The 14,038-nt window shown below is 39.9% G+C and overlaps 1 protein-coding gene across 1 annotated transcript in view; it reads left to right on the forward strand.

Annotated features, from left to right (window-relative positions):
- Positions 1–14,038, forward strand: part of PKHD1 (PKHD1 ciliary IPT domain containing fibrocystin/polyductin) — a 443,932-nt gene that overhangs the window by 181,877 nt on the left and 248,017 nt on the right. Inside the window, exons 42-45 of the mRNA XM_032864542.1 lie at positions 394–450; positions 906–1,036; positions 10,857–10,969; positions 12,229–12,334. Coding sequence (XP_032720433.1) covers positions 394–450; positions 906–1,036; positions 10,857–10,969; positions 12,229–12,334 — 407 coding nt within the window. The remainder of the gene's footprint in view (positions 1–393; positions 451–905; positions 1,037–10,856; positions 10,970–12,228; positions 12,335–14,038) is intronic.

The following is a 14,038-nucleotide window of genomic DNA, read 5'->3' on the forward strand; positions in this document are numbered from 1 at the left end:
CTTATTTATTATTCTTTATTTTCTCCTGTTCTATTCCAGACCACTGCAGATAGTTGGTGGCAAATTTTGAACAGCTAGGGAAGGGGTTGGAGCAGACACAGGCATATGCAGCATTTGACTGTGGAGACACGTAAATTCTTCCTAAGGAGTAAAAGAATACATCTGTTTCTTTGTTCTTTATTCTGTTTAAAATGAACTTCTGATTCACCATGACACTCTAGAACTAGAACGAAAAAGCTCATATAATCTGTATCTCTTTGTCTGGTCTATGAATTAAAAATACACAAAGAAATTTAAAATAAACCATACCCAGAAGAAGAAATAGTGTGGCCGTATCTCTCATTTTCTTGGGTGGCATAAACTGAATGAAGTAACACGACTTTTTGTTCCCAGGTACAGACATGGACATAAAATACATGTCTTGGGAAGTGACTCCCGAAAAAACAAGTGGTAAGTATATAACTTGGTTTTAAATCAAGATACAATTGGGGCACCTGGGTGGCTTAGTTGTTAAGCATCTGCCTTTGGCTCAGGTCATGATCCCAGGGTCCTGAGATCAAGCCCCACATCGGGTTCCCTGCTTTACGGGAAGCCTGCTTCTCCCTCTCCCACTCCCTCTGCTTGTGCTCTCTCTCTGTCAAACTAATAAATAAAATTGTAAGAAAAAAAGTTTTAAATCAAGCTACACTCCACTTAAGTTGTCGTGTATTTTATGGACACATCCAATGGCAAAATGTTAACTATCTTCAATTTGTGGAACCTACTAAATATTTCTTAAATATATATATTTATATAAGCATGATGTAAGCTGTCATGTATAATAGTAGAAGCAAGACTGTTGAGTTATGTAAATATTAACTATGTTTGTGGCTCCCCTGGGTTTGATTTATCTTTTCTTAAATTAGACCGGTCAGAACAGGGAAATATCATAAGAAACAATGTGATCATCAGTGTTTCTGGCACCGAGGGACTGTCCAGTCCTGAAACGTTGACACCATCTGGTATCTATATCTGTAATCCAACCAACGTTGTAGAGGTAAGACCTGTAGCTCCACTAGGAAGGTTAGAGCTTGAGAGGCCATAAAATTCATTACAGAAGTTATTTGGAGGAGCAGAAGCATAAGATGGCATAAAAATGTTTACTTGTGGCATACTGGTATTGATAAACAACTTTATGATTTTATGTTAAACAAGTGCTTTGGTATAAATGTAATTATTCTCTCAGAATTCCTGTGAACACTCTTTGAAGCAATATCTATCTACCTGTGGCAAAACAAAGGAAATATTGATTATTTTCTGGTGCTTTAGATTAACACAAACTATAATATCTTCCTGAGCTGTCTGCTGTGGCTTCTGATTTTTATCCCAATTTCAATAACAATTACTTATTAAGTCTTCATTATTTTCCTCTGTAAATGTGGTCATATTGTTGCCCTTTAAGAGTATTCAGAACTAGGGGTCAGGGCACCTGGGTGGCTTATTGGTTAAGCATCTGCCTTTAGCTCAGGTCATAATCCCGGGTCCTGGGATTGAGACCTGCAATGAGCTCTCTGCTCAGTGGGGAGTCTGTTTCTCCCTCCCCCACCTTCTGTTTATGCTTGTGTGTGCTCTCTTTGTCTCTAAAATAAATAAATAAAATCTTTTAAGAAAAAAAAAAAAGAACTAGGGTTCAGCAAAGTCATGAGGTATATGAGATCCTGTCAGATTCCAGAACAAATAAAGCACACTCTGATGGCCTTTTTTGTCCAATTATTTAGTACGACTTAATGTTATTTTTCCTTGGTAAATTTACTTCTAAACACTTTAAGAAATTAAATTTTTAGAGTACCGTTTAACCGTAGATGGTGATTGAAGAGTTACATCAGAGTAGTGAAAGGCCAGTTAGTTTCCTCTTTTAATGAGTCTATCCCATGGATCATCTACCAAAGGGTTAAGGGCCTCAGTCTTCCGGGACACTAGTCTGACATCTCTTGTTTCATGGCAATTATGCCAGATTTCTGAGGAACCGAGAGAACGAATGTTTCTCTCTGATCATCTGTTTTTAATTACCTTCAGCTGAGTCACCCCTAATAAAAGTCATGGTTGTCTCCTCAACCTTCCTCCAGACTCTTAATTATGCTTATTCCAAGCACAGCACTTACACACCATTTTAGGTGCCTAATAGGGGCAGCTAATAGACAGTGAGGAAAGGAAGCAGAACTGCTTTAGACTGAAAGAAACCAAACTCCACACCCAGGGCAACGAAAGCAGCATTTAACGTGTAGGTGATAATGGGGCTTGTTGCGTACTTATGCCCGCAGCTTTGAGGCCTAAAGAACTGTGTTTCTTGCATGCCTCAGACGGCATGACTTGACTACACTGAAATGCCCAGAGGAAAGTAGGTCCTCAGCTTTGTCCAGTTCATCTTCCTGCCTGAGGCTGGAATAGATCTAAGTCCTGCATTGAATGCCAGGGGTAATGTCCATCTGACTTTGCTTCACTGGGTAGCACACTGGAGTGTGGCCACAGGTCCTGGCCTCTTGTCTACTGGCATATTGAGTTGACTAGAGGTGCAGAAAACCACAGGGCCATCTAAAAAGCTGATTGGTTACCTGAGCTTTTGGAGACTGACCTGTGAATCGTACCAAATTAACAATGAAAAAACTGAATCTAAAGCAAGCTGTTTGTTTCCCATTAGATGTTTCCTATTTCTAGTTCATTTATTTTTTCCTCTTATATTCGTTTTACAAAAGTGAAAAAAAAATACAACGTATATGTTTTGAGAATAAGGCTTTAGTTTAAGCTGGTAGTGTAGATTCATTAAGCATACTCATTAGGTGTTCTTGACATTTTCTTTGATGACCTTCAAGGTCTGTGGTTGTCTTTTCATTAGCTTATTAGTCTTTTATATCCTAGCACAGTATCTGAAACATAGTAGTTGCTCAATAAAAATTAATTGAATATAATGAATGAATGAATGAATGAATGAAAGTATAATTCCATAATCAAAGAATGGAGGGAGAAAAGAGTAAAAAAAAAAAAAAGTAAAAAATAGATTCCAAGATCCCACAATCATTTTGATGACTGAAAAATAAAACATTTATATGAAGCAGCATTTAAATCCCATGGGACTTCTCTCTCAGTATTAAATATTGCACAACACACGCCAGTTTTTTAGCTGCATGTCACTGCTGTTCTACTGTGCTATCTCTTTTATATCCTGTTGTTTAGAATGTATCACTACTAAAGTTGTAGGTGATAACTGGTGTATGTGATAAAACCTAAAAATTATTAACTTCTCTTGATCCTAGGTCATTTCAGTTACTGAGTAAACACTAAGTTAAAGTTTATTAAGTGTGTCCTATGTGGGTGATACACAGAATACTTTGAAAAATCTATCTTAGAAATAAATAGGCCTTAGTTCCAAAGGGATGATAAGGAAGCTATGATAACAAAGATGGGTGTGTGTGTGTAATTGATTTGTGGAACAGGAAGGGATTTAGAAAAATTTGCCATCTCCCAGGGTATTTCTGGTATTCAGGAGAGAGACATTCCTGTACTCTATGCAACTGTTTCATGGACCGTGGCTTCTATGTCCTGCTCTACCTGAAAGAGAGGCAGACAACCCTGAAAGAGAAGGTAGTCAAGTCTTGGGTGTGCTCAGTTTTTGTATCCTTTTCTTCTGCCTTGCTTTGATGTTTTCTTGCAGTCTGGCAAAATATTTTTTAAAGTCACTGTATTTGTGTAATTTATTGGGATTTTTCATTTTTGTTTCCTTAAGTTTTAAATTTTGAAATAATTTTAGGTTTAGAAGTTGCAAAAACATAACCAAGAGTCCTTTCCCTTAGCATCCTCCAATGATACCATCCCCATAACCATCACCATATAACCGTCACCATATAACATGTAACATATCATCACTGTAGCAATATCAAAACCAGAACGTTGACATTGGGACAAAACTGTTAACTGAACTAAAGCCCTCATTTGGACTTAAAGAAGGTAACACGATTTTAGTGTCTGGGCTACCGCTTCTGAAAGCCTTGACTCTCCCACTCTTATCAGGAGTCTGACCTTGATATCTCTGGCTTGGCAGGCAGGCAGAGAAGAAATGGTCGATCCTACAGGGATTTATGGTGACATGTTATTCCCAGTTGCCCTGATCCAGAGCCTAGGACCCAATGCTCTTTCACAGTGCACAGAATTCACCTTGGCTCCTCATCAGCCACCTGGACAGTTCCCTCATCTTCAACCTGCACAGGAGGAGGGGATTTCAAGTGTGATATTCCTTTGTAGTTTTCTTAAGCACAAGTGGTCTGTCTCCTGGCCCAGGCTGCAGCTGAGCCAAGCCCAGGACAGTTTCTGTGAGAAGTGAAACCTGAGCTTTGTGTCTTCTTACTAGAGAATAGGATACTCAAGCATGCTCTTCCTGTTTGAGTGTCTGAGGAACTTGCGGTATGCCTCCGAATACTCCCTAGGTAGGCCTTTGCCATGCTTTTCAAAAACAGATTGGTGGTGGCTCTTCTGTGCCTCACCTGTGGCATTTACAGCATCCCTTTCCAGGCAGTCTTCCCTCGACTCTCCAGAGTTCAAGTCTATGACTCCGTTGATGGAGATCTCTTCTGTCTAGAGGCTCCATGGCTCCATGTTTTCAGTAGACATACCCTCTGTCCACCTCAGGCTGGAAAGTCTTCACTCTCAAACAGCAAGGGCCTGTTTACTTCCAAAGCTCTAGAGTATCCCATGTGTATTTAGGCACTGGAAATTTCCCATGACCAGACTCCTGTTTAGGATAGTCTGTGGAAAAACCCTGGAGACAAGCCCTTTGGAAACATCCATTTAATTTGAGGGGAATTTGTTCTGGTTTGTGAATCAATTTTGTAAGGAATTCTGTGTTTAAAGGCCAATTTCAGTTCTCTAGCTCTCCCCACTCAATAGCTAATGTATATTTAAGAGCTGCCTGAAGGGTTAACTCACTTTTTTTTTCTAGTGATTATAGATGCACACCTCAAGGAGCTGGCTTACTTGGGCAGTTAATTTCTCTCTGGAATTTCTCTTGCTTGAATGTCCATAATACATTGACTTCCGCAAAGAATTGATTTCCACACAAAATTCCCTGCTTGCCTTAAACCCTTCCCCACAAGCTGCCGGCTGCCTGCATAAATATGTGGTTTTTCCTCATGAATCATTTGTAGCATACCCAATTGGAATGGAGAGTAAAAAGGGCCAGGAAATAATGTGATCTGACTGTTCAAGTGCTTCTTTTATAAGAAAAGTGAGCCTTACCAGCTAACAGAAGACCAAAGTTACAATATCCTGCCCAACTATAAATGCACTTGGAAAACATTTATATTTATATATGTTCACTCAGATGTTCCATAAATGCTAATGACACCAGGGCAAGTGATTCCACAAATCTATTCATTTGCTCAAAATATGTACTTCCTGAGCACCTGTCTAGCCAAGGTGATGAATACAGGGATAGTCTGTAGAATACATTCTTGAAATATGTGAATCTTTTCCCTCCCGGTAGAGTCTTGGTAATGAATGAGCATTTCATTGGTAATGATATCGAGGTGTATGTCCCAGTGAGATGTACGTTTCTCATTGTTTATTTACTTGCAGAAAAGGTGGATATTTCAGAAACCCCTCCTTCCCTAACTCTCAGTGCTTTTCTCATGGCTCAAATATGCTAGAGACATAGCTACTCCACGAAGGTTAAGTGGAAGGTGAAATTTACATGGACTTCCCTAAGAAAGGTTCCAGTTGTGTACTCATAACAATCAATAGCCATGTTACTTCCTTGTGTTTCTGTGAGGACTGAAGTGTGTATTGGGCGCTTGTATTTGCCAACCCAGGGACAGTGATCCTTCCTAAAACTCAGAATCATGAGCGTATTTCCTGTTTCTGAGCATGTAGAAAGAATTGAGATAACTGATTTGGTGCTAGTAAGTGTTCTTTTGGGAAATGCCTGGTGGCAGATTTAAATGTTTTAAAAGATATAAATACCTTCCCAGTAAAGACTGTCAAAGTATTCTTACAGTAATTAACCATGTTTTTATATTAGGCGGTCTTTCCATCAAAATCTGGAGATGGGCTACTAGAAGGTAGGAATTGTTTCAACAATGCATAGCACCAGTCTAGACCAGGGATTCTCAGTCATGGTAGTATTAGTATTTTAGGTGCTAATTCATTACTGTGAGAAGCTATCTTGTGTATAGCAGCATTCCTCCTCTCTACCCACTTAAGATCAGTAGCATCCCTCCCTCTCAGTTGTGACAACTGGGAACATCTCTAAAGTTTTCCAAATGCTCCCCGGGAAACAAAATCATCTCTGATTGACAGCTCCAGCTCTAGACTATGCCACCTCAAGATGACTGGAGTCTTAGAGATGGCCCAGGTTCCCTGAAGTCATGTTAGAATATTGAATAGTAATTCAATTTCATATTACATGATGTCCCAAAGTCACTTGTGCCAAGTTCCGTGTGGTAGGTGAGATATATACTTAGAATTTTAAATAGCCTCAGGAAATTGGAGAAAGCTTGGAATCCAAAATAATGAAGTACAGGAGTAAAGGGACTGCTGGTCCACAAAGAAAGAAAATGTTCTGGAACGGAGTAAAAAATGAGGAATGGAGGGCTAATTACAAATACCCAGGATGAGAGAGCTTTCTGGCATACAGCGAATAAAAAGCTAAAAGTTAAGGAAACAGCACCTTGATTTTGTCAGCCTGTGCTGGCTTCCCGATGAGGTCCTTGTTGCTGCCTGCTAGCCAGGCTTCCACTAGCCAGGAACTCTAGTCCTCACTGATGCTTCCGCAGAAACGGGAGACCTTCAGGACCAGGGCATTGGAACATTGGTTCCTATTCTCACATGAGGCAGAAGTTGAATGTTGCTGGTTTTAAAACAACCTGTTTCAGTTTTTCATCAATATTGACTTTACTTGGTTCTGTGTGTGAGCGTGTGTGTGTGTGCGTGTATGTAAGTTCTTAGTGGAACATGTGGGACACCCAGAGAGGACAAGACTTTCTCTCTCTTTTTTAAGATTTTATTTATTTGACAGAGAGAAAGAGATAGGGAGAGCGCACAAGCAGGGGGAGTGGCAGCCAGAGGGAGAGGGAGAAATAGTTTCCACTGAGCAGGGAGCCCGATGCAGGGCACAATCCCAGGACTCCGGGATTATGACCTGAGCCGAAGACAGACACTTAACCAACTGAGCCACCTAGGCATCCCAGGACAAGTCTCTTTAAAGTTCCCTTCTGTGGGGAGAACTGCTATCTAATGGCAGCCGGTGGTCCTCTCAGGTTCAGAGAGCTACCTTTAATAGCACCTAAAATCTTCTCATTTAGGAATTAAAGTCAAGAAAGTATAAGTCTAGAATGACTGGGGCTGTGGGCTGAAATGATTTTACTCAACCTAAGGATAAACAGAGAAGAGCTATAAGTAAGAGTGTGTTTGGGGTCTCTACCATCAGTCCTCCCTCACTCAGAATGGAATAAAACTTCTTGAGCCATGTGAGAGAATATGAGAGAGCTCTGCCCTGACTAGCCAGAACTTTCTCCTTCAGTTCTAACCCTTTTTTTGTGTCCTGTTCTAATATCCATATTCCTCACTCTCTGTATCAGCATTCAGTAGACATTGTGGCAATCTCAATCTTTTCTTCTGTTGTTCAAAAAGCCCATCAGTAGCCAGTCATCATTAACTTTATGTCTACACCTTGATAATGCTCAATCCCTTCATGCTAGAGTCTCAGAACCCTAATCCTCCTTAAACATACTCTTCAAAAATGTCGTGTCTTTCCTTGCTGACTAGTGGGGATTGGCTCAATCCCTCATCCGTGTTTTACTCTGGGCCCTCTGAACTGCCATTTTTCCCTTTGGTGGGAATGGAAGGGATTTTATACTGTCTGGAATTTGGGTGAACAGAACAACTCTTTAGTTAAATCTGACCTGAAAAATGCTCTCCAATTTTGAGGAAACCTATATTCAGGTAGCAACATCCAAACACTACACCAGTCTTGTCTGTCAGGTTACTTGGTGTCCGAAGGGTTTACTTACTTTTTTCTGGTGACTACAAATGCACACTTCAAAGAGCCAGTTTACTTGGGCAGTTAATTGCTCTCTGGGATTTCTCTTGCTTGAATGTCCATAATATATTTACTTCTGCAAAGAATGTTGCTCCATGTATTTTATCCACTATTGGGAAGGACATGACAAACTCCTGCCCTTGACCTGGTGACATGACCTTGCATCTCACCCTACTGTTTATATTTCTTCACTTGTCCCCTCTTGTTTAGCATCCTGGTTCTGGGTCTTGACTTCATTTCTCTGCTTTAGCCTACAGTCTCTGACACTTCCAGGTCTGGACAGGAATGGAGTTGACTCTGAGTTATTGGCTCTGTGACTTTGAGGAAGTTACTCAACATTTCCAAGATTTAGTTTCTTTGTGAAATTGTGATAATAATATATAACTCAGGATTGTTGTGAAAGTAAATGAGAATAAAATCTGGTACCTGGACAATAGCATCTTCTCTAAAAATCTTTACTCTGAATATTATTATCACGCTTGGTTCTAAGTTAAGAATGAGATAAATATTTCCAAGGGAAAGAAAAATTTGACATAAATGTAACTTGCACTGAGTTGGACTACATTTTTGCTGGGGTCCTGGGAACAGATAGCTCCTGGGGCCCTGATTGTCTAGGTCTCTATACTCCTTCAGTTTTCTGTAGTGGCCTCCAAGTGCAATAGGCTCTCAAGGCAGTTCTTGGCAAAATCACCAGGAAGTGAATTCTTCCCAGTGTTTCTCTCTTCTTTGAACATCTCCTGGACCCTCTGATGACTAGACAGTACAGTGTTAGTATCTCAGTCACCTCCAGAGCAGTAGTTCTCAAAATGAGGTCAAGAGATCACCTATATTGGACCCACCTGTGGCGATCAAGAGTGCAGTGTACTGTCCTCCAACCCTTCACCATCAACTTCAGCACCTGCGAAGTCAGAATAACTAGTGGTGGGGACCTAGAAATCTGTATTTTATATACTCCCGGTTATGGTTTCCAGACAACATACAACATATGTGACTAAGTTTAAATTTCAGAAAGATAACTAATAAATTTTTAGTGTAATATCCTATACAATATTTGAGATATACTTATATTGGAAAAAAAAGTTTTTTTCAAATCTGAAATTTAAATCTGACTTGGCATCTGTGTTTTTTGTTTGCTAAATCTTATAGCTCTATCCCACATGCACACTAAAGTTTAAGAAACTGTTCTAGCAAGACAATCACAACACAGTCCCACCAAGCCCTGATTAGAGGCAACTATGGCACTGAAGTATTGTTTTAAAGAAAGAATGCTTTGTTGGGTTGTACAGCATCACAGTCCCTTTTGCTTTTAATTCTCTCTTCTGTGACTTGATGCTAATGTTTGGGATGAGCTATCCCAGTTCCATAGCATGAGCTCCCAGGAGGTGAGTTGCTCATAATGGGAATAAGGCAGTTTTCTTATTGTCACACCAGCCAGGCCAAGTCAACCCCCCAGGTGATCAGGGAAGAGCTACGCAGTAGCCTCTGGATTTCCGTTTATCCCTGGAGCACAAAGCTTGGGCCTGAGGCTGACTGAGCATCCTGTTTCTTGACTTCTATTCTCTAGGTAGACATGGGCATCTTGGCCTCAGACCAGCCTCTGAGGCTGAGAGAGAGATGCACGTAATTGCCTAGGAAGTAGTCCAGCAGTTTGGTCTCTTGGCCCTTCAATCCTCCTCCTGGAACATGGAAGAGCCAACATACCATTTACCTTACTGCCTGGAGTTAGAGGTTGCAAATTCAAATACCCATGGGTGCTTGGCTGGTATCATAAATAAGTGACACAGGAAGGGTGGGGACTATGCCAGATAACCATAATCCAAGAAGGCAGGCACTTCATAGCTCCAGCTGGTCCATGGCTACCCCCACAGGAATTTGGACTTTGTATTGTTAAAAAACTGAGAGTCTAAATTTTTATACCAAGTGTCCCAATTGTAAAATATTAGAAACAAAGTAACAATTTTTATAAACATTGGGTAGGCCAAGCAAAATACCTCTATATACAATAAAAGACTCTTTAGGGAATTAATTTTCTACTCTTTCTTAAAGTATATTACACAGTGATGAGTCTATGTCAGTATCTTATTGAGTTTATAACGAATCCATTGTGTTCAGTTTGATCAGAATTAAAGCCCCAATCTCATGTGGTCCAATGGAGAATTTAGATTTTATATCAGCATATAAAAGACATCAAATTATTTAGGTAGGAAATCCTATAAAGAAATACTAAGGTGATTAAAATGATCTAATCAGGAGAAGAGGACATTGAGGAGATTCAAGTTGTATTTGATCTCAGACACTGTGTCTCAGTGTGTTACTGAGTGTCTCAGAACAAAGGCATAACTAGTACAATCATTGGTGTTCAGCCCATAGCCAAATCATTGATTTGTTTGAAGGATTGGAGAGGATACTTTGTATAGACTTGGCCTTAAGGTAAGCCTTTGGTTCCAGTACTATTGCAAACACCAAAGAGAAGGGCACAGACTGATGAAGAAGGAAGCCTCTCACTGTGGAATCTTGCAAGACTACTTTAACATGAGATACCACTTACTAAGGTAGGCAAATTACAGGCCAGTTGAGTTTCACTGAGGATGAAAAATGAGAGTCTATCTGATTCCTGGGGTCGGGGGAAGAATTGGGGTGTATGAAGAGTACATGAGCCATGAAAGTATCAATATACTTGGACAGGAAGTAAATTAAGAGAAGCAGAATGATCATATAGAAAAGTCTTTTCTTTCTGGCAACCTTATTGTATCTGGAATAACTATTATTTAACTATCCTTAATTTCTGTAGGGAAACAGGGTGTATGTTGCTGGTTTGGGATACTTTTTTCATCTGGTGACCAGCCAAACATCACAAGCTTCACTTCTCTCCTTTACCCAGAATATTGCACATTCTTGTACAAGGTAAACTTGGGCAAATTCATCTACATTTTGGGTGTGAGATTTAACTTTTTTTTTTTTTTTTTGTACAACACTCTCAGAGAGGTGGTAATCTGGGACATCCATGTACGATTTGATGATGCACCTGTGTAAGCATTTTGGATCATGAAAGTTTGGTGGTGAGGGGAAGGAAAGGGATAGGGAAGTCACTGGAGAAGGCAGCAGGACAGAGTGCATCTTTCATATACAGAGACATATAATTCAATAGAGAGAGCAATTAAATTTCCAAGGGATTGGAAGCAACCAGGAGGTGAGAATGCCTGGGCTCAGGATCTGAGTAGGGTGAGGAGCCTTTGGGGAAAGGCTCTTGGCTGGGGACAGGTACTCTGGTAAGAGGGGAGGGGACTTGTTCAAGGTTTTGGTACATGGAGTTCGGGTGATCTGCTAAGAGCAAGAGCTGGGAAGTGTGGTGGGAACATGGGGGAAATGTGGACTCAGAGTCATTCAGGCCCTGAATCAAATCTTGCTCGACTAGAAAATTTTTGTTTGCTTGTTTCTTGTTTTTTTAAGAGTCAGATCCCTCATTTGTGTAATTTCAGATCTACACTGGAAGTTTGATGTGGTAATTAGAGATGACTTCTATGATGCACCTAAAGGACCACCTGGAGTATAGTAGGAACTCAGTAATTGATAGCTATCAATAATTATGATAGTAATAGTATAGTGATACTGCTCTGATGGACAGTGAGAGGGGAGTGGAATAAGGATTCAAAATGATTGTTGTGCCGTGTTGAAATGACAGCTAAGTCTGGGATTAGCACATGTGCCATGAATTCATCATTAAGATTATGAAGTTTTACCATGATGCTCTCAGCAGCTCCGCGGTGTGAGCAAAAAAGATACCCAGAGTCCTGTGAGGGTAGTGCATTTCAAGGAGAAGAACAAAAGTTGGAGGGAGTAATGGTGCTCGTGTCCACTTTCCTAGTGTGTTCTAATGGGCTAGGCACAGGTGTCCAGTCTGCTAGGAAGGGGTGAACCTAGAGAGAGGCTGGGAGAAGAGACTGAGATTTTGGCAATCTGCATCTGCTGAGATGGGAGCAGGTCATGGAAGGTCACAGAGAGAGAAGGCTGAGGGATGGACAATGCCAGACAGGGAGAAGTCTCATAGGCCTCATCTCCACTCTCCTTATTCATTACCTTCATTTTATATTTCCCAGTGAGAAAAAGTGGGACATTTGGAACACAGAAAGTGGCTGATTTTCATTCTTTGTTTTGCTTTCAAGGTCTGGTCTCTTTATTTACCCTCAGTTTCGACCACCTTGGGATAACGGCAGGGGCCCCAACCTTGTCCAGAACTTCACAGTTTGGGGAAGTGCAGGTGGTGCCCAGGTAAGCTGTGTTACTTTTTCATTAAATTGTCATTTGTCCTCTGAGGGTAGTTTATTATGTGTCTCTATTTAAAGGGGGATGGTTTGGGAGCCATTACAATATTATCACAGTATTAAGGAGCAAACAACATCATAGGTGTGTGGGAAAATTGTTGAATGAATAAATTCCTACTCTGGAAGCCAGGGTCAGTTTGGTTCTACTCTGGTGACTTTTCAGCACCTCTAATGGGAACAACAGAATCATAGAGATTTACAAGCCGGAGGAATCATAGAGGTCATCTGTTCCTCACCTCCCATGCCTATTTAGAGATAAGAAATGAAGGCTCAGAAACTAAAGGGATTTGCCAAAGGTCACATAGTTAGTTAATAGCAAAGCCTGGTACAGAATCCAGACACCAAATGCTGTGCATTTGATATCTTAATATCCTGAATAATGCATGTTTCAATCCTGAGAAAATAATGATGTTCCTCATTGAAACAAAAATTCCAGCTCAAGATGCCATTCTTATCTTTATCAATGAGCCACATTTTCTTCAAAAAGGAAAAAGTTCACATTCAGTCATTCACTTTTCATTAACATAGTGATTTCTTATAAGGAAGTTTTGGGTGCTCACAGTTAACAGCAACATAAAAAGTTATCCACGGTCACTCTTTGGTGCTACACAGAGAAAATTACACACACTTGGTCCTTGCCACTTAGCAATCTGGAGCCCAAGATATGTAGATGAAGAAATATGTTTACAGGGCATTCAGGAAGTAGAATAAAAACATATAATTAAGTTACATTAAGAATGTTAGACATTTATTTCACATATCCAATAAGAAGAAGATGATTGTGGATGGGAAAAGCCCAAAAATATATAATTAGGAACAGGAAGAATCCCAATTTTATTTAGTGTTTTGTTCTTACTTAACTTTATAAAGTACTTTGGTGCCCATAAACATTATGAATAAAGAAGTGACAAATCCAGCAGAAACCTTGGTTGAGTCCTGTCTTAAACAGAGAAGCAATTCATGCCTTACAGAGACTTACACTCTGTTTTCATGCTCTTGAATAGCCTTTTTCTAAAAGAAATAACCTAATAATGTGGACATATTAAAAGATGACCATGAGTCAGCTTTCTCAAGTTCTGCAGTCGAAAGTGCTAAACCCATGAAAGAAAACACAGATCCTTAAAGATGAAACTCTTGTATACTCAAATTTAATTAATTAAAAAGTCGAATAATGAGTATGCTTTTGGAATTTTGCTTTGATGAAAAGAGTAAAGGAAAGTAATTAACATAATAGCAGGAAATTTAAAAAGTAACTCCCTCCAAAACAATCCTGAAAAAGAATAAGAAGATTTATACTTTCTTATTTTAAAAATTATTACAAGGCAATAGTAATCCAGACAGTGTGGTATGGGCACAAGGATAGAAACATAGATCAAATGGGATAGAATTGAGAGTCCAGAAATAAACCCATACAACTGATTTTTCACAGGGATGCCAAAACCATTCAGTGGGGGAAGCATTAGCCTTCTGAACATACGGTGCTGGAACAATTGGATAGCCACATTCAAAAGAATGAAGTTGGATCCCTACCTCACACTACTTATAAAAATTGACTCGATAATGGATCAAAAACCTAAACATTAGGGAAAAAAACCCTATAAAACTCTTAGAAGAAAACAAAGGGGTAAATCTTCATGACTTTGGATTTAGG

This window comes from Lontra canadensis, unplaced genomic scaffold (genome assembly GCF_010015895.1).
Source record: "Lontra canadensis isolate GAN:19392208 unplaced genomic scaffold, GSC_riverotter_1.0 scaffold27, whole genome shotgun sequence".
NCBI lineage: Eukaryota > Metazoa > Chordata > Mammalia > Carnivora > Mustelidae > Lontra > Lontra canadensis.